We start from the raw sequence: 18660 nt of genomic DNA on the forward strand, positions 1-18660 counted from the left end.
TGCTTGGTTTTAGTTTAGTTTGTGAGTTTCAGTATTAGTATTAGTTTTTTGTTTTTGTTTTTAAATGTGTATTACTTGTGGGCAATATTTAAAAACCACCATGGGAGCGACATCATCTGAAGGTGCTTTTCTATTGGCTGCTGCTAGATGACGTCACTTCTGTGTGACATACTTTCAAACGTCATTATTCCGGTTCATTTAAAAAATAAATATACTAAAAATCCAAATAATAATAATAAAAATAATTTATATCAAAATAAATCTACTAAAAAAACAAATTTAAAACACATTAAATTAATTACCAAAGACTAAAACGAAGGACATGTTTGCTATAATTATAGTTAGTTTTAGTTAGTTTTGTAAACATAAAATGTAGTTTCAGTTAGTTTTTGTTTTTTTTAAAAAGCATTTTCTTTTTTATTTTATTTCGGTAACAATATTGGTTTTTTTTTTAATTGTAGTTTTATTTTTTTTCATTAATTTTAGTGAACTAAAATAACCTTTAATGGCACCAGTTTTTCGACACCCTCCCTTCTTACTTTGACCATCTCCAAACATTTTTGTTTTGTTTATTTTACTTAACTAAGTCAAATGCCATTTTTTTAGCATATGTCGCGGGCCACTGAAAAATGGACGGCGGGCCGCAAATGGCCCCCGGGCCATAGTTTGGACACCAAGTGAAACGGCTCAAATGTGTTGTCCGTCCTTGTGTTTTGGACAGCCATGGACGCGCCTCTGAACCTGACAGCCAGCGAAGTGAATCACCGCAGCGCTCTCATCTCCTGGCAGGCGCCCGTCTCCGAAATCGACAACTACATGCTCACCTACAAGTCAGCCGACGGCAACCGTAAAGTAAGCATCGCTTGCGCATTTCACAAGTCATTTGATGCCTTCAAATTCACACGGTAAGGAAGATTTGCTGCAAGATGTATTTGTTTATACCAGTGGTGTCCAAACTTTTTCATTTGAGGGCCACATGCAGAAAATCAGAAGGACGCAAGGGCCACATAATGTTATGAAGAGAAATTGTGTTTAGTCTTAAAAATCGTACAAATAATTTATTTGTGCTTTTGCATATTTAGAAAAATGCTACAGTATATAAACCAATTTATTTGTAATATGGCAAATATTATAATTTTGGAATTTTTCATTTTCGTTTTTATTTTGTTTTGTTTTGTTTTTTTAATTTAGTTAGTATTAATTATTTTTCAGGGTGGTTCTGTTGGTTTTTTATTAGTTTTAGTTCTTTAATAAATGCTTAGTTTTAGTTTAGTTAGTTTCAGTATTCGTTTTTTTTTTTTTTTTTTTTTTTAATTTTTGTTACTCGTGCGCAACATTTAAAGAACACCATGGATGCGACGTCATTATTCTGGTTTTTATCAAAATAAATCTACTAAAAGGCTCATGCATTAAATTAATTACCAAAGACGAGACCGAAGGATATTTTTGCTATAATATATATATATATTATTTGAGTTAGTTTTGTAAACATAAAATGTAGTTTCAGTTAGTTTTCTTTTTTTAAAAAGCATCTTCGTTTTTGTTTTATTTCGTTCACGAAATTGTTTTTTGAATTTTGTTTTTTTTCGTTAGTTTTAGTTAACTAAAATAACCTTTAATAGCACCTGTGTTTTTCAACAGTCTCCAGTCTTTGACCATCTCCAAACATTTCTGTTTTTATTTGATTTGAATTGAGTCAAATGCCATTTTTAGCAAATGTCGCGGGCCACTAAAAAATGGACGGCGGGCCGCAAATGGCCCCGGGCCGTAGTTTGGACACCCCTGCTTTATAGGATCTGAAAAAAAAAATACATTTCTGTAGTAAGCCATCAAAAATCACCCACAAAGTATGCAACTGTAATTTACTTCATCTAATCCTTTTCTAATATTGCTGATATTACACAAACATTCATAGTTGGGTCACATCAAAATGTCCTTATTTTTAAAAGGATTTTTTTTTTTTTTGTCACCACATTACCAATGTCTATTTATGATTGTCTTCAATGAAAAAAAAAAAAAACAATTGTGCATAATATGACATTTATTGAAGACTACCAGTAAATCAATTTAAAAAAAGTAGTAGTAATTGTAATGCACTGTTGTGTCATAAGGAGAATAGCATCTGGTGTTGCTGAAGTGATCCCACATCATGCGCAGTGCTTGTCCTGCACTCCGAGACATATTTCGAGACATTCCGTGAGCTATTGGCTCTTCAAAAGACATACATTATTAATGAATGAAGCGGCAGTTGGCAGTATAAAAGGTTCTCTTTCATCTCTAGGGAGTCTTTACAAAGGCCTGAAAATACTTGTGGTTATTACATTGCTCCTCGGGGACAGTTTAAATGGCAGCGAGCATGACACTGTATATCGTATACTACCATGAAGGAGACGGTGTGCATTTTTCCCCCCCACAATTTAAAACAATCCCCCTCTGTTTTAAATTTGATAGGCTTTTGTCAATTTTTGAATTATTATGATGTCCTTATCATTTACGTTACGCCCCCTCCCACCACATTGACAAATGTGCAACAAATATGCCGTTTATCAGAAGCTAAAGGGAGAGGGAGGGAGGGAAGGAGTGAAAGGGGGGGGGGGGGACAAGAGGGAGAGTGAGGGTGACAGGGAGAGAGAGATAGATAGAGAGAGAGAGAGAGAGAGAGAGAGAGAGGGAAGGAGGGAGAGATATGGGGAGAGGAAGAGGACAAGAGAGAGGGTGAGAGAGCGAGAATGAGGGGGAAGACAGGGAGAGAGAAAGAGAGAGGGGGAGGGTGGTTGTCTGGGCAAAAGAGAGAGGGTGAGAGAGAGGACAAAAGGAAGAGTGTGGGTGACAGGGAGAGAGAGAGAGAGAGAGAGAGAGAGAGAGAGAGAGAGAGAGAGAGAGAGAGAGAGAGAGAAAAGAGTGAGAGTGAGGGTAGCGGTGACAGAGAGACACAGGGTGAGAGGTAGGGAGACAGGGAGGATAGGACGGAGAGATACGGGGATAGGGAGAGGACGAGGGAGAGTGAGAGAGCGAGAATGAGGGAAGAGACAGAGAGAGTGTGAAAGAGAGGGAGGGAGGGAGAGGACAAGAGTTAGAGGGAGGGAGAGACAGTGAGAGAATGAGGGGGAGAGGGAGAGAGAGAGGGGGGGGGAGAGAGAGAGAAAAGAGTGAGAGTGAGGGTAACGGTGACAGAGAATCACAAGGTGAGAGGTAGGGAGACAGGGAGGATAGAGGGAGAGATACGGGGATAGGGAGAGGACAAGAGGGAGAGTGAGGGTGAGAGTGAGAGAGCGAGAGCGAGAGTGAGGGTGAGAGTGAGAGAGCGAGAGCGAGAATGAGGGAGGAGACAGAGAGAGTGTGAAAGAGAAAGAGAGGGAGGGAGGGAGAGGACAAGAGTTAGAGGGAGGGAGAGACAGTGAGAGAATGAGGGGGAGAGAGAGAGAGGGGGGGGGTAATGGGAAAAAGAGAGAGGGTGATAGAGGGTGAGAGGGTAAAAGGGAGAAAGAGAGAGAGGTGAAGGGGAGGAGAGAGAAGAGAGAGAGAGTAGGAGGGAGAGGGAAAGAGGGAAAGAGGGGAGAGAAGGGTGAGAGGAGAGAGGGAGAGAGAGAGAGAGGGAGGGAGGAAGGGGGAGGGAGAGGGTGAGCACGAAAGAGAGGGATAGAGACAGAGAGAGAGAGAGAGAGAGAGAGAGAGAGAGAAAAGAGTGAGAGTGAGGGTAGCGGTGATAGAGACACAGGGTGAGAGGTAGGGAGACAGGGAGGATAGGACGGAGATATACGGGGATAGGGAGAGGACGAGGGAGAGTGAGAGAGCGAGAATGAGGGAAGAGACAGAGAGAGTGTGAAAGAGAAAGAGAGGGAGGGAGGGAGAGGACAAGAGTTAGAGGGAGGGAGAGAGTGAGAGAATGAGGGGGAGAGAGAGAGAGAGGGGGGGGGAGAGAGAGAGACAAAAGAGTGAGAGTGAGGGTAACGGTGACAGAGAGACACAGGGTGAGAGGTAGGGAGACAGGGAGGATAGAGGGAGAGATACGGGGATAGGGAGAGGACAAGAGGGAGAGTGAGGGTGAGAGAGCGAGAGCGAGAATGAGGGAGGAGACAGAGAGAGTGTGAAAGAGAAAGAGAGGGAGGGAGGGAGAGGACAAGAGTTAGAGGGAGGGAGAGACAGTGAGAGAATGAGGGGGAGAGAGAGAGAGAGGGGGGGTAATGGGAAAAAGAGAGAGGGCGAGAGGGTGATAGAGGGTGAGAGGGTAAAAGGGAGAAAGAGAGAGAGGTGAAGGGGAGGAGAGAGAAGAGAGAGAGAGTAGGAGGGAGAGGGAAAGAGTGAAAGAGGGGAGAGAAGGGTGAGAGGAGAGAGAGAGAGAGAGAGAGGGAGGGAGGAAGGGGGAGGGAGAGGGTGAGCATGAAAGAGAGGGATAGAGACAGGGAGCGAGAGAGAGAGAGAGAGAGAGAGGGGGGGGGGGGGGTAATGGGAAAAGAGAGAGGGTGATAGAGGGTGAGAGGGTAAAAGGGAGATAGAGAGAGAGAGAGAGAGAGGGGGGGGGGAGAAAGAGAGAGAGAAAGAGATTTTTCTTATCAAACATCTATTGTGCAGCAGTATACAAGTCTAACCCAATCCAGACAGGAAAGCTTCAAGTCGACTCAGCCAAGGCAACCAACAGCACGCGAAGCTGCCCGGCGTCCATGTTTCAGCCGTCGAAAGCCTTGACAGAACATTCGGAACACGCATGGTGGTGAACCACAATCCCAAAGGAGCACAACTTTTCAGTCAAATGGAAGCAAATTCTTTACAAAAAGTCAAGAGCAAATTACTGTTTGTTTGTTTGTTTGTTTGTTTTCATATGTACTGCATCAAGAAGAGCCCATAATGTATGTAGTTATTGGTGTTAATCCAAATTGAACTGTTGCGTGCTTGTGAGGACACCAGCAGACGCAACAGATCAAGAAGATTTCATGGCTGCGTCGGAATCGGAAGGATGTCGGTCGTTTACCGAGCTGTGCCGCCGCGGGCATTCCGGGAAATTGCCAGTTGTTGGCATTTCTGAGCTTGTCAACGAATGTTTACCACGTCGAATCTACAGCGAATGATAACTTCACACCTGCAGGTGTGAAAACGAACATACCGCAGTTCTGCTCGTGTGTTAAAATAGGAACAAATGCAAGCGCGTTTAGCAAACGATGAAATAATGTTCAACAGCATCGTTCCCTTTCTAGTCTAAATGTTGACTCACTTTGAAGTGACACCGTTCAACAACAAGTGAACAAAAACGTCCTCAGCCACATTTTCAAGTTGCCTTTTGCCTCAAGGCTTTACAAAAAATCTGAATTTTGTTTTGGCTCCAAATTCTCTGATACCGCCGCTTCTTTGCCGCAGAGATTTGAAACTATTCTAATTAGACGCGCGAGCTTATCTGATTAACATATCCAGCGCATAATAGCTTGTTAATGTCCTTACGTTTTTATGTGTTGCCCCGGAACGATAAACGCCTCACAAGGACAAGGTGCACACGTCCGCCGGGCGTCTGAACCGGAATGCGAAGTCGAGCGCACCTTACGAAATCACCGCCGTGCGTCCGAAGCCGTGGATCATCCTCGCTTTCGCCGGCAGTAAACGTCTCGTCTTGACCCAAAAAAAAAAAAAAAAACAGCGGAGTGTCCTTGGAGATGGACGAGAGAGACACCATTTGCCAGCTGCTCCCCTGCATAACTCACACGGGCACATTGCCGGGAAATGTGTGCGTTTCCAAAAACCTGTTAAATGTTGGATTTGTGCTTCTTTATATTTCATGTATGTCCAAGCAAATCTCTGTTTTACTGTTCAAGTCACAAAATTTGGCGGGATTAATTGAGCAGGTGTGAGTGGGTTACTAATTGTACTTTTGTCGAAATATCATGTCATAGTCCAAAAAATGAAAAACACAATTTGATCATAATGGTAAATTGTAAATGAAGTGCATTAGAGCTGTCAAAATTAATCGATTAATCGACACATAATCGATTATTGAATTAAACGACAACTATTTTAACTCATTCACTGCCATTGACGGAAAAAGACGTCAAATGATGCATTTTTTTTTTCTGGTCTGGCAATGAATGTGTTAATAATCAAGTAATCATTTAGAGCCATTTTTAATTCAAAATTGTCCAAATTCAGCATATCAACAGTAATTATTCACTGATTTATGTTGTCCTTTATGAAAGAAGACTGATTATCTTTTTTGTTTATTCAAAATAAGACATCCGTTTTTACTTTGGAAAACAATGACCAAACCGATTACATAGTACAACATCAATCCCCTCTTTTTTTTTTTTTAAATCACTATACAAATACGAAGTACGACATAAACACCAATCACTGGTTAATAAACAGTAATCAGGGGAAAAAAATACTTTTCTAATACACTTTAATTCAAAATGAAAATCAATCGGATTAGTCGATTAATCGATTCAATAAGCGATCGATTAATCAACTCTAAAAATATTCAATAGTGGCACCACTTGAGTTAGAATTTTAGAATATAATTTTCTCTACACCATCAATTGTCCAACGTGTTTTGCCAAGCCTCATATTCAATTTTTTTTTTTTAAACATCATTGGTCTACATATCACAAATAAAAACAACAAAAAACACCACGTGTGAATCTAAGCTGTAACAAAAGTATTAACAGCTGACATGTGCATCAATTGCTAATGCTAAATGCTATCTTGGTTGACTGTTGAAATATACCACTAGAAAGCTCAGCTTGCATCATCTGACGGGTGACTACATTTCCCATGATTCTTAGTTACAAAAGCAGGAAGTAGTTCGAGTCCCAGGTCAACGCCTGCTACGTAAGTCTGTCCTGCTACCGATTACATGCGAATGAGAACACAAACGTGAATTTGAAAGTAAATAGGAAGAAATTTAACAGTTAAATTCTCTTTTAATTGGTTTATCGTATTAATTGCTGAGTGATTGACATACACATGGCAAAAATGGGACGCCAGGACAGGACAAATCTGGTCACCCTATACGAGGTTCAATCGCTAGTTAGCTATGCCTGAGCCCCAAAATGTTTTGTTTTGTTTTATTTTAATATTTATATTATATATAATATATTTTAAATGCAATAAATGAAATCCGCCAAGTAGTTAGCTTTATGTTTTACATTTATTATATGTTTTAAGGCTCTAAAACTCCCTACCACACAGTTTATACACTTTTCTCATTGAGGCATTTACATTTTCTCACATTTCTCTCTTGTTTAAACATTCACAATGTTCAAACATTCATAGACTTTATAAAATGGGTACATTACTGTAAAAAAAAACAATCCACGATACAGTGAGACCGTGAAAAGTGAACCGCGTTGTAGCGAGGGAACACTGTACCACAATAAAAGGGGCACTAGCTCGCAAGCTAGCTAGTGGCTAGCTGCTCTCGTCACGCTGTATGAAGTCCCGCAAAAAAACAACCTGGTGGGATATAATTCCACTGGCAGAAGCATTAAGCCTAAATAGTATGATGATATATTTATGTGGCTCAAACGTCTTAAGAGTGTGTCGGCATGAGCATGTTGCAAGCTTTGTTGCTAGCTAGCTATGTCGCATCCATTTTTTAGCGCAGACAACGGCTCGATTTTTTCACTTTCATTTTGGACTATTTTTAGATACTTGGATATTTTTTTTTAACCATTCAAATTTGTCATGGTTATTAGGAACACTACCAGATAGTACCTTTTGTTTTTGTTTTTATGGTTTAGTTTTCTTTCACACTCACTTTGTTTGGCAAAAAAATTGCAGTTCTGCTTCTGAACAGAAATTACTTAAAGGCTTCTCTGCACTTTTCCAGTTGTTCTGTTTTTATAGTATTTAAGATTTTAAAGTAACCTACTTTTACCTCACGACCTATTGTAATCTATCTTATATGTGTTCTCGTCCACTAGGAGTTGATTCTCGACGCCGAGGACACATGGATCCGCCTGGAGGGGTTGCCTGAGACCACCGAGTTCACCGTCAAGCTGCAGGCGGCAAGGGGTCTGGACACCAGCGCTGTCGTCTCCACCACCTTCATTACAGGTGCACGCTGATATAAGCGTAAAGGAAAAATTACGACGACTTCACATTATTGTACATTCATTATTAGGGATGCACGATCATATCGGCGGCCGATAATTATCGGCAATTATCGACCTATTTGACGTCAAACAGATGAACCAGATAATAGAGAAATCCACCCATAATTATTGGCAATTATCAAACAATTTGGTGCCATACAGATAAACCAGATAATAAAGAAATTTGCCGATAATTAGGCAATTATCAACCAATTTGACATCATACAGATAAAGCAGATAATAAAGAAATTTACAGAAAATTATCGGCAATTATCGACCAATTTGACGTCAAACAGATGAACCAGATAATAGAGAAATCCACCCATAATTATCGGCAATTATCAAACAATTTGGTGTCATACAGATGAACCAGATAATAGAGAAATCCACCCATAATTATCGGCAATTATCAAACAATTTGGTGTCATACAGATAAACCAGATCATAAAGAAATTCGGCAAAAGTTATCGGCAATTATCAAACAATTTGACGTCAAACAGATAAACCAGATCATAGAGAAATTCGCCAATAATTATTGGCAATTGTCAAACAATTTGGTGTCATAAAGATAAACCAGATAATAGAGAAATTGGCCGAAAATTACCGGCAATTAGCGACCAATTTGATTTTATACAAATAAACTAGATAATAAAAAATTCTCCAAAAATTATCGGCAATTATCAAACAATTTGACGTCAAACAGATGTACCATATCATGGACAAATTCGCCAATAATTATTGACAATTGTCAAACAATTTGGTGTCATAAAGATAAACTGGCCGAAAATTATCGGCAATTTGATTTCATACAGATAAACTAGATAATAAAGAAATCGGGCAATAATAATAGACATGCCACGTTGGTCCATTTGTTGTGGTTGTGGCTCATATCAATAAAATTCAATTTTGTAAAGTTTACACAATGTTTCAATGTACTTGTACATGTTAGGCTTTATAGTAGGAATTGAGAGTATATTTGTATTCAAGTTAATTTTGCAAACAATTATCGGCTTACTTATCGGTTATCGATATTGGCACTTTCTAAATGATTGGTTTATCGGTATGGGTTGAAAATAGCATTATGGTGCATCCCTATTCATTACGTTTGATCCCGTTTGAGTATAAAACATCTTAAACGCAGCTTCGGGGAGGGCAAGGCTATAAAAAATCATTTTTTTTCCTCTAATTTCCGGGTGCCTTGCATGTATGCAGCAAAGGCTCCAATCCTGTCAAGTATGTCAACGCTCCTCCTCCTCCTCCTCTGCTCCCTCCGCAGGGAGTCGGCTGTTTGCGACGCCTCAGAATTGCGCCCAGCACCTGCTGAACGGCGAGACGCTGAGCGGCGTCTACACCATTTACATCAACAGGGACCCCAGCCAGGGCGTGCAGGTCTACTGTGACATGAGCACGGACGAGGGAGGCTGGATTGTAAGACGCTCGCTTCCGGAACACATTTTGGGTGACCGGGGATGTCCCCATCACGATCACGTGATCGCAAACCGAAGTCCTGATCGCGTCATTTTCAGCTGATCGGTATCGGGAGAAACTGATCATTTTTGGCAATTTTATTATTATTATTATTATTATTATTATTATTATTATTTTAGGGGCTACAAAGCAACAAAATCATCCAGAGGTAGTGTTGTTCCGATACCGTTTTTTTGGCTCCCGATACCGATACCCAGCTTTGCAGTATCGGCCGATACCGATACCATACCGATACTTAAGGTTTTTTTTTCCTCAACATGAAAAATCTGTCCTGCCATTGGTTCAGAGCATTCAAGGGCCAATAGGATATCTTAGATCGGCATGCAGTGAACATGTCACATTTCAGTGAATGTTGTGCACCAGCAAAACGCAAGATGCTGCATCCAAAATCCTATATTAGCGTTGGAATTTATGGTATCGGCATGTTGTAGTCACCGCTACCGATACCACTGTTTTAGTGCAGTATCGGCGCCTCTGCCGATACCAGTATCGGAATCGGAACAACACTATCCAGAGGTAAACACATATTTTTATTTATTATTTTGTGCATTTATAATGGCACCCCCAAAAAAAAAAAAATCATTGGGATGGTTTTGTTCAAATGAATGAAAAAAAAAATGGAAGCACAACCCCCCACTAACCCCCCCCTCCTTAATACATTACCGAGGAATCGGCAGATCCTCAAAATCAGGCGACTCGGACTCAGACTCGGGTGCAAAAAAATGTGATCGGGACATCCCTATCGGTGACACTAGACATCACCGTATTATATGTTTGTTTGTTTGTTTGTTTGTTTGTTTTCATTATCACTGTTTGGTTCAGGTGTTTCAACGACGTCAGAACGGCCTGACGGATTTTTCCAGGAAGTGGAGCGACTATCGGGTCGGCTTTGGAAACCTAGAAGATGAATTCTGGTTGGGTAAGATTCACAGGCTTTATCACGAATGGTCAAAAAGCACATACTGAAATCTCTGTTTGAATGAAAAACTGATTCCCATCTAAGAATTTTACAATTTCCTATATCAGTGGGTCATAAACGTTTTACACCATATACTACCACAAAAAATAAAAATAAAAATACTCCACTTTCTTCCTACCACAATATGACCAATAGGGGTGAACCGATCGATTTACCATTTTTATTTAGTCAATTTTTATATCTATAAAATCTATAAATCTAGCATTTTAGTCTTTATTTTAGTCCAAGAAAACCTAATTTTATACGTCTAGTTTTCGTCGACAAAAACTGTCAACGTTTTAGTCCAGTTTTAGTCAGGGCAAACATTTTACCCCTGAATATTTTATTGTCATCCGATTATATTGAACCTTTTCGGATCTAAAACGATTTCATAACATTTTCTCATTTTTGTAAAACAACTTCCATCCATCCATCCATCCATCCATTTTCTGAACGGCTTACTCCTCACAAGGGTCTCGGGGGGTGTTGGAGCCTATCTCAGTGTATGGCAGTAGGTGTCAAAAATCGAAGATATCGTGTATCGTGATATTATCGATATTGTGAGCCAAATATCGTCACAGTATCGAATCGTGGTTTACCCGTATCGTCCCACCCCTAGTCCCGATTTTATTTTTTATTTTTTATTTATTTTTTTTAATTTATTTTTTTATTATTTATTATTTATTTTTTTGTACATCCTAGCCTTGGCTAGGATGATGGATTCGTTGTCATCTTCTTGGTTTCTCTAGAAAAGAGAAACAAAAGTAGGCTCGGGTCACTAACGACAATTATTTGTGGGCAGGTGATTAATAAAGAAATTTTAGTGATTATTAGAAAAACTTTAGCTAAGTAAATCATGTCAATTTCAATCAATTGAATATTTTATGAGGCAGAAACATGTACTAAGGCAGCATTCTTTTCACTTTATTTGAAATCACACGCACGCATTCTGTAAAGACAAATCAACAAACAACTTTGCTCTTTTGATGCCTCTCACCACTCGTTATGAAACAATAATCATATTCATGACTAAATGTGCAAATGAGTTACCTTTCTGGAAATGCCACATTTTGCGTGTTGTTGTTTTGCTGCAGATGATTAAAGGAGATTATTACATGAATATTTCATTAAGAACTTCAGAGGAAGAAAAAAAAATGTTGTTGTTTTTTTAGCTTCTTGATTAGAGAAATTAAATACAACCACGGGGAGTTTTCTGGTATTGCATTATCACTCCAATACAATGCTCACTTCTCATTTTTTTGGATCATGATAGAAAACGGTTGAGGCAGGCGTCCATCTATTAGTGATAAGCATTCACTAATGTGTCATTTTTACATCAATCCCCAATTTAGAACAGACTGTGATGGCTTTTTTATTCAGCACAACAGGCTTTGAGAAGAAGGTCTTAGTTAACGTTGTATCCCAAAAGGAAATAATGTTGCAATAAATGCTGTCTGCCGCTATGAATCAATCATTTATTTGCCGTTTATCCAGCAAAAAGTGGAGCTATTTACCTGCCGTGGCGGTGTGGTGTGCCGATCGAAATGTGATGTAAAATTGATGCGCAAGAAGAAAACCGAAATAAAGCTGTCTTCTTGTTAGAAAATTGAAGAGAACGTTTTGTTTCCCGGCTGCCCGTATTTTCCGCTTTTTTTGACATTAAGTGTGTCTGCATTAGGACCTAAAAGCCCGTCTGTTGCTTCCAGTGCACTTTAGGACGCAAGAGTAGTTCAAGGTTGCGCGAGCTTTACTTCCTGGGCCCAATATAAAGACGGATTTTCACTGTTTGCTGCCTTTTAGCCCTCCTGTCTCTTAAAAGCAGCCTAATGTCACCTCAGGATGTAGAGCGGCTCTTTGCTCCATTGGAAACAACCTTCCCACCCCCCTCGCCATGAAACCGCTTCAGCCTCCAGGAAAATTGCTCTCTATTAGATTGTACTTTATAAAAAACATACAGTAATGAGATCATTAACTCATTCAAACCCAAAGACGTATAAATACGTTTTTCAATACTTTGTTCTTCACTCCCAAAAACATATTTATACGTTTTTTTTCTGTTTTGTTTTGTTTTGGGGGGTTTTAATGCTAAAGCATAAAGATAGAGCTTCTGACATGAAGAGGTCGTTTAAAGCAATGGTAGTTATTGCAAAAGACGGCCAGCAGGTGGCAGAAGAGTGTAAGAGATCAGCCAGGGCCATTTGCAACAAGCTCTTTTTGCCAGTGTTTTCAACAGGTTTGTGAACAATGATGAAAAATGGAAACGGATATGTTTTTATAGCAATAGAACAGAACATTCTGTGGACCTCGCAAAGTCAGTCAAAATCCAATAAAACAGACAGGAGCAAAAGGGGTTGCTTCTGTGAAAATGGCTGGGAATGAAAGAGTTAAAGGGGAAGACAACCCCAAAATGTTTTTTTTTTTTTTTCCACAATATGTTCTATGCAGCCCCATAAACACAGTTGGGAGAATGCATTGCTCATTAACCAGGAGGTCGCGGTTTCGAATCCCATCTCCGACTGTAAATTGCAAATATATCCAGGGCCATTAGGCTTAGGGATATACGAATGTTAATGCTAAGCTGATGCTAATGCTAAGTTAGCATGTTAAGCTAATGCTAATACTAATGCAAATGTTAAGTTAGCATGCTAAGCTAATGCTATGCTAATGCTAAGTTACCATGCTAAATTAATACTAATGCTAAGTTAGCATGTTAAGCTAATGCTAATACTAATGCGAATGTTAAGTTAGCATGCTAAGCTAATGCTAATACTAATGCGAATGTTAAGTTAGCATGCTAAGCTAATGCTATGCTAAGTTAGCATGTTAAGCTAATGCTAATACTAATGCGAATGTTAAGTGAGCATGCTAAGCTAATGTTATGCTAATGCTAAGTTAGCATGCTAAGTTAATAATAATGCTAAGTTAGCATGTTAAGCTAATGCTAATACTAATGCGAATGTTAAGTTAGCATGCTAAGCTAATGCTATACTAATGCTAAGTTAATGCTAATACTAATGCGAATGTTAAGTTAGCATGCTATGCTAATGATAAGTTAGCATGCTAAGTTAATACTAATGCTGCATTCGAGGATGGTCGGAAGTTGGACTTTTCCGAGTTCAAACCAGGAAGTGTGTACGGGAACGCCCCCTTGAACTCGGAAATTCCACTTGCGAAGTCCGAAGAAAAAAAAAAGGACCCCGACTTCACCAGCGGACTACAATGTGACTCACTCTGAATGGCAAAACACAATTTACTTTATTTGTAAGCTGAATGTGATCTTCAAAGTTGAGGCTGACTTCTTCTCTCAAGAGATCAAACTTCCAAAACATTTAAAGGATTCCTTGCCTGCTATTGGAATTGAATTTCCACTGATATTTTACCAGTTTAACAATTTTCATCATAATTAATCACATGACTTCAATAGTTTACTCACAATTAATCACAAATTTTACACCTGTTCTAAATGCACATTAAAATGTACAATAAAATATTAAGTTTTCATACACTTGTTAACATAAAAGTGGGGAAAAAAATGAAAAGATATATGGCTGCATCTTTTATTTATTGATACACTAATTCCATAATAATTCATAAAATTCAGTTAATATTAAAAAGATGTACTGTACTGTAAAAAAAAAAAAAAAAACCCTGTGATATCGATTTGTGTTGAGGTCATTTTTCTGCCACGAGATGGCATAGTTGCATTTGTAAGACGGTGACAGCTCAGTGCATTTTTCTTTTGGTATTAAGAACTATCTAATCTTTAACTCATTCACTCCCAGGCATTTTCACTGAAGCAACCCCCTTCTCTCCTCCCCGTTTCACTGCATTTTAACAAATTTTGCAAGGCCCACAGAATATTATGTTCTATTGCTATAAAAACATGGAACCTACCAAAAGAAAGATTAGAGTCAGGAAAAAAAGTATACTTCTGTTTCCGTTTTTCAGCAATTAGCATTAGAATCAAGCTAAGTTTCATTATTATTAACAAATCTGTTTAAAACAGAAAAGAGATTTTTGCAACATGGTTGAGCTCTTATCCTCTGCTGCCACCTGCTGGCCGTTTTTGTAATACTACCATTGCTTCAAGCATTCTTTTTCAGTTCAGAGGCTGCATCAAAGCCTTCTGTATGCTCTAGCATAAAACAAAAAACAAAAAAACGTATAAATACGTCTTTGGGAGCAAATGAGTTAATATGAAGTAACTTGTGGAATTGTGCACACCACAAGGTCTCCTCGGTTTGTAAAAGGGTTCCATTCCTACAGTGGTGATGTACCACATGGTTCTGTGTTAGGTCCAATGCGCTTTCATTTGTATCTGCTTCTGATTTTAAGGATGACCGCAGATGTGAGTCCAACAGCAGGTTATGCTGCAGTCATTTATTAGTTTTTGGTGGATAACTGGCTGGAAGAGAAGGTTCTTGTTCTGGTAGGTTCAGAAAACGCAGGGTCCAGGCAGACATGAAACCGGGTCCGAGGCAGGAGTGCAAGGAATAAGCTGCAGAAAGAGTGAACTTGACGTGAACTGATCTTCCTTATGTAACTGCTTTTCGAACAGTTGAGTGATAACTACTTACTGCCCGTGACAGTCTCATTCTTTTCATTTAAAACGGCACAGAGGTCTGTCAGCTTCTTTTGTCCAGCCGCACATGCGCAGCTGAGGCGGCAGGTTAATTTCTTGTCCTTGTTAAGGGTCATTCAAAAGTGTTAATAAAACTGTCATTTTAAAATTCTGTCCCCGAAGTATCTCTATAGTGAAACACAAGGTTGATTTAGAGAAGATTTTTTCAATATTTTACTTTTTATATTGTCTCGTCTGGACTATTGAAATTGTATTTTTTTTTCTCTATTTAATTAGGAAGGTTTTTGTTTTTTTTTGTAAAGTGCCATATAATGCCGGTCGTTCAAAATCTTGAACCTAACTTTCTCAAGTCTTTCATGTTCAAACTCCTCGACGGCCGAGGTCAGATTATTTGAACCGGAATAAAAGGAACAAGGTGATTGTTTAGCACTGCACCGCTATCATTTTTCTCCCTACACTCTTTTTGATGTTTTTAAAAAGCAGTTATTACTTTTCTTTTCAAATATGATTTCGATTTTGACAAAGGTTTACAATGTTATGTTGGTATCATGTTTTTTAACATGCTTATGTGTGCACTGCATTTTAGAAACGTTATTTACCGGTAATTTGTCCTTTTGACAAATCAATCAAATTTTTAAACCCTTGAACTTGCATGAAAACAACCTATGCATTTTTACAGGAACATCACTATGTATTGTTGCTATTCCCGGTTGAAGTTTACTGTCAAGTTAGACCAGTGCTTCTCAAATAGTGCCCCCCCCCCCCCCCCCCCCAGTGCTAGCAATGTGTAGTGCCATAGATGTGCTTACAAATAGCATCAGCGTTGCACTATTTTAACCGTTCAAGCAGAAAAAAAATAAATAAATAGCTTTCCGTCTTTAGACATAAGGACCTTTTTAGCAAAGCTATTTGTTTTGTATCTACCTGGTTAACTGTTCTTCAGTTTTTATTCCTTACTGCACAAAACTTTAAATTAATGTTTCTATAATCACTTTAAACAGCCCAACATTTTCAGACAAAAGAGAGAGAATTGCAATGCCCATTGACCTTCACTATCCTTTGCACAGATTCCCGTGGAGAGTCAGTCATTTTCTGTGCACTAATCAACTCCTCCACATGCGGAACCGTCCTATTTAACAGTATAGAACTGTAGATACTGAGAGTAAACACTCAACTGGCTCAAAGTAAAGAATGCGCAGATTAAGCGCCATTGTTGTGTATTGTAATTTGCAAATGGCCACCAATAAGGCTGGTCCAGTGCCATCCCTCTTCCTTTGTGTCATATTCACGATGTAATAACCCAGAGGAACCGCACTTATTATAATTACATCCCATCTCCATTATTTTCTCTTTAGATTCCTCACCCTTTTTTTTCCCCCCGCATGTGTGCAATGACGATAATAAAAGGCGACAAGGTGATTTTACTGCTAATGTTATAGGAGGAGAACTCGTTGGCGTGTCAAAAATGCATTTTTCAGCGTTTGGAATACAGCAGAGACTCGTGCCATGAAAGTGTTCCAGGAACAAAATGTTTATAGGCTGATAATGAAGTGATGTGATTGCAATGCAAATTAACTCATTCACTCGCCGCCATTTTCACATTTCGCAATCCCGTTCGCTCTTGGCTGTTTTACTGGATTTTGACTGATTTTGCAAGGCCCACAGGATATTGTGTTTTATGGCTATACAAACATGGAACCTATCAAAAGAAAGATTAAAGTCTCTTCTTTCATCAGGAAAAAAAAAGTGTTTCTATCTGTTTCCGTTTTGCAGCAATTAGCATTAGAAGAGAGCTAAGTTTAATCAATTTTCACAAATCTATTTAAAATTGTAAGTAATTTTGCCTTTGTCAACATGGCCCTGGTTGATCTCCTTTGCTCTGCTGCCACCTGCTGGCCGTTTGTGTAATAACTACCATTTCTGCAACCGTTCTTTGCAGTTGAGAGGCTGCATCAAAGCCTTCTGTATGCTCTAGCATAAAAAAAACAAAAAACAAAAAAACAAAAACGTATAAATACGTCTTTGGGACACTTAGAACATTAAAAAAAACATATTTACACATTATTGGGAGCAAATGAGTTAAAAACGACTGAACTTTAGATCCAGCTTGATTACTACAACTTTTTTTTTTTTTTTTTACCCACCACATCTCTCTCCCTGTCACCTTAAGTTCCTTGGGCTTGTACCGTAGATTAGATTCGCTTGCCACCGACGTATAACAGCGGAATTGCTCGTCCTTATCAGCCGAGGCGTTTGGGGGGTGTGTGTGAGATTATATCTGCGAAAAGTCCAGTTGAGAGGCCGCTCGTAGACGGAGGCACCTTCGCTTTTCGGAGTAGAATTGCGGAGGCATTCTGATCTCTCAGGTCAACACGGCGCCTTATCACCCGTCACAGCAAAATCCCATCTGGAGATAGCAAGCTGAACGACATATCTTCAAAAGCTATGCAATGTCTCGCATTTGTCAATCCTTGCCAGTGTTACGCACCCATAAATACACCACACAGGTTAACTGCTGAAAAAAAGATAAAGTACTGTGACACAGTACAGTGTCCTCCAGCTATATCGCGCTTTATCACCAGTGCTCCTGCATGTTGACACGTTGGTTGTCTTTTTGACTCGATTGCTCGTCATCAAAACATCACTTTGTACATGAAAGGGGCACGATGCAAGATTCAGAGTTTTTGCACATTTGCGACCCCTCTGGCGAAACGTGGAATGGACCCCAGGAGCGTGTGCGACTTTTCGGGCACGAGCATACCTCCAACTTAATCGAACAAACGGAAACACGGAGCACAACGCCTTTTTCATAGGCTTAATAATGACGACAGAGGTAAGAAACATGTTAATCTTCAAGTTACTTTGTATGTGAAAGTCATTTTGAGTGACAAAAGCTTACGTAATTAACTCATTTGCTCCCAATAACTTTTAAATACGTTTTTGTTTTAATGTTCTAAGTGTCCCAAAGACGTATTTATATGTTTCTTTGTGTGTGTTTTTTTATGCTAGAGCATACAGAAGGCTTTGATGCAGCCTCTCAACTGCAAAGAACGGTTACAGAAATTGTAGTTATTACACAAACAGCCAGCAGGTGGCAGCAGAGCAAAGGAGATCAACCAGGGCCATGTAGAAAAAAAGCTCAATTACTTACAATTTTAAATAGATTTGTGAAAACTGATGAAACTTAGCTCTCTTCTAATGCTAATTGCTGCAAAACGTAAACAGATAGAAACACTTTTTTTTTCCTGATGAAAGAAGAGACTTTAATCTTTCTTTTGATAGGTTCCATGCTTTTATAGCAATAGAACACAATATTCTGTGGGCCTTGCAAAATCAGTCAAAATCCAGTAAAACAGCCGGGAGCGAACGGGATTGCGAAATGTGAAAATGGCGGCGAGTGAATGAGTTAAAACCTTCCAAACGTAAATACTGTAGTGCGTCCCGTGAATCCGATGACATTGAGGGTAGCAATTAGAGAGGTAAGATTGAACCTAAAAAATCCAGCCTGACCCGACCCAGGCCCGCGGCAATTAAAGCCCGACCCAGCCCGAGCCCGA

General features: G+C 39.4%; 1 protein-coding gene across 3 annotated transcripts in view; it reads left to right on the plus strand.

The window, feature by feature from the left end:
* tnr (tenascin R (restrictin, janusin)) overlaps nt 1-18660 on the plus strand; it is a 169084-nt gene that overhangs the window by 134902 nt on the left and 15522 nt on the right. For all 3 annotated transcript variants that reach the window (XM_077514753.1, XM_077514770.1, XM_077514763.1), the window contains 4 exons: nt 722-852; nt 7905-8037; nt 9352-9503; nt 10386-10482. In XM_077514753.1, the coding sequence (XP_077370879.1) occupies nt 722-852; nt 7905-8037; nt 9352-9503; nt 10386-10482 (513 nt within the window). The remainder of the gene's footprint in view (nt 1-721; nt 853-7904; nt 8038-9351; nt 9504-10385; nt 10483-18660) is intronic.

The sequence above is a fragment of the Festucalex cinctus genome, chromosome 1 (genome assembly GCF_051991245.1).
Source record: "Festucalex cinctus isolate MCC-2025b chromosome 1, RoL_Fcin_1.0, whole genome shotgun sequence".
Lineage (NCBI taxonomy): Eukaryota > Metazoa > Chordata > Actinopteri > Syngnathiformes > Syngnathidae > Festucalex > Festucalex cinctus.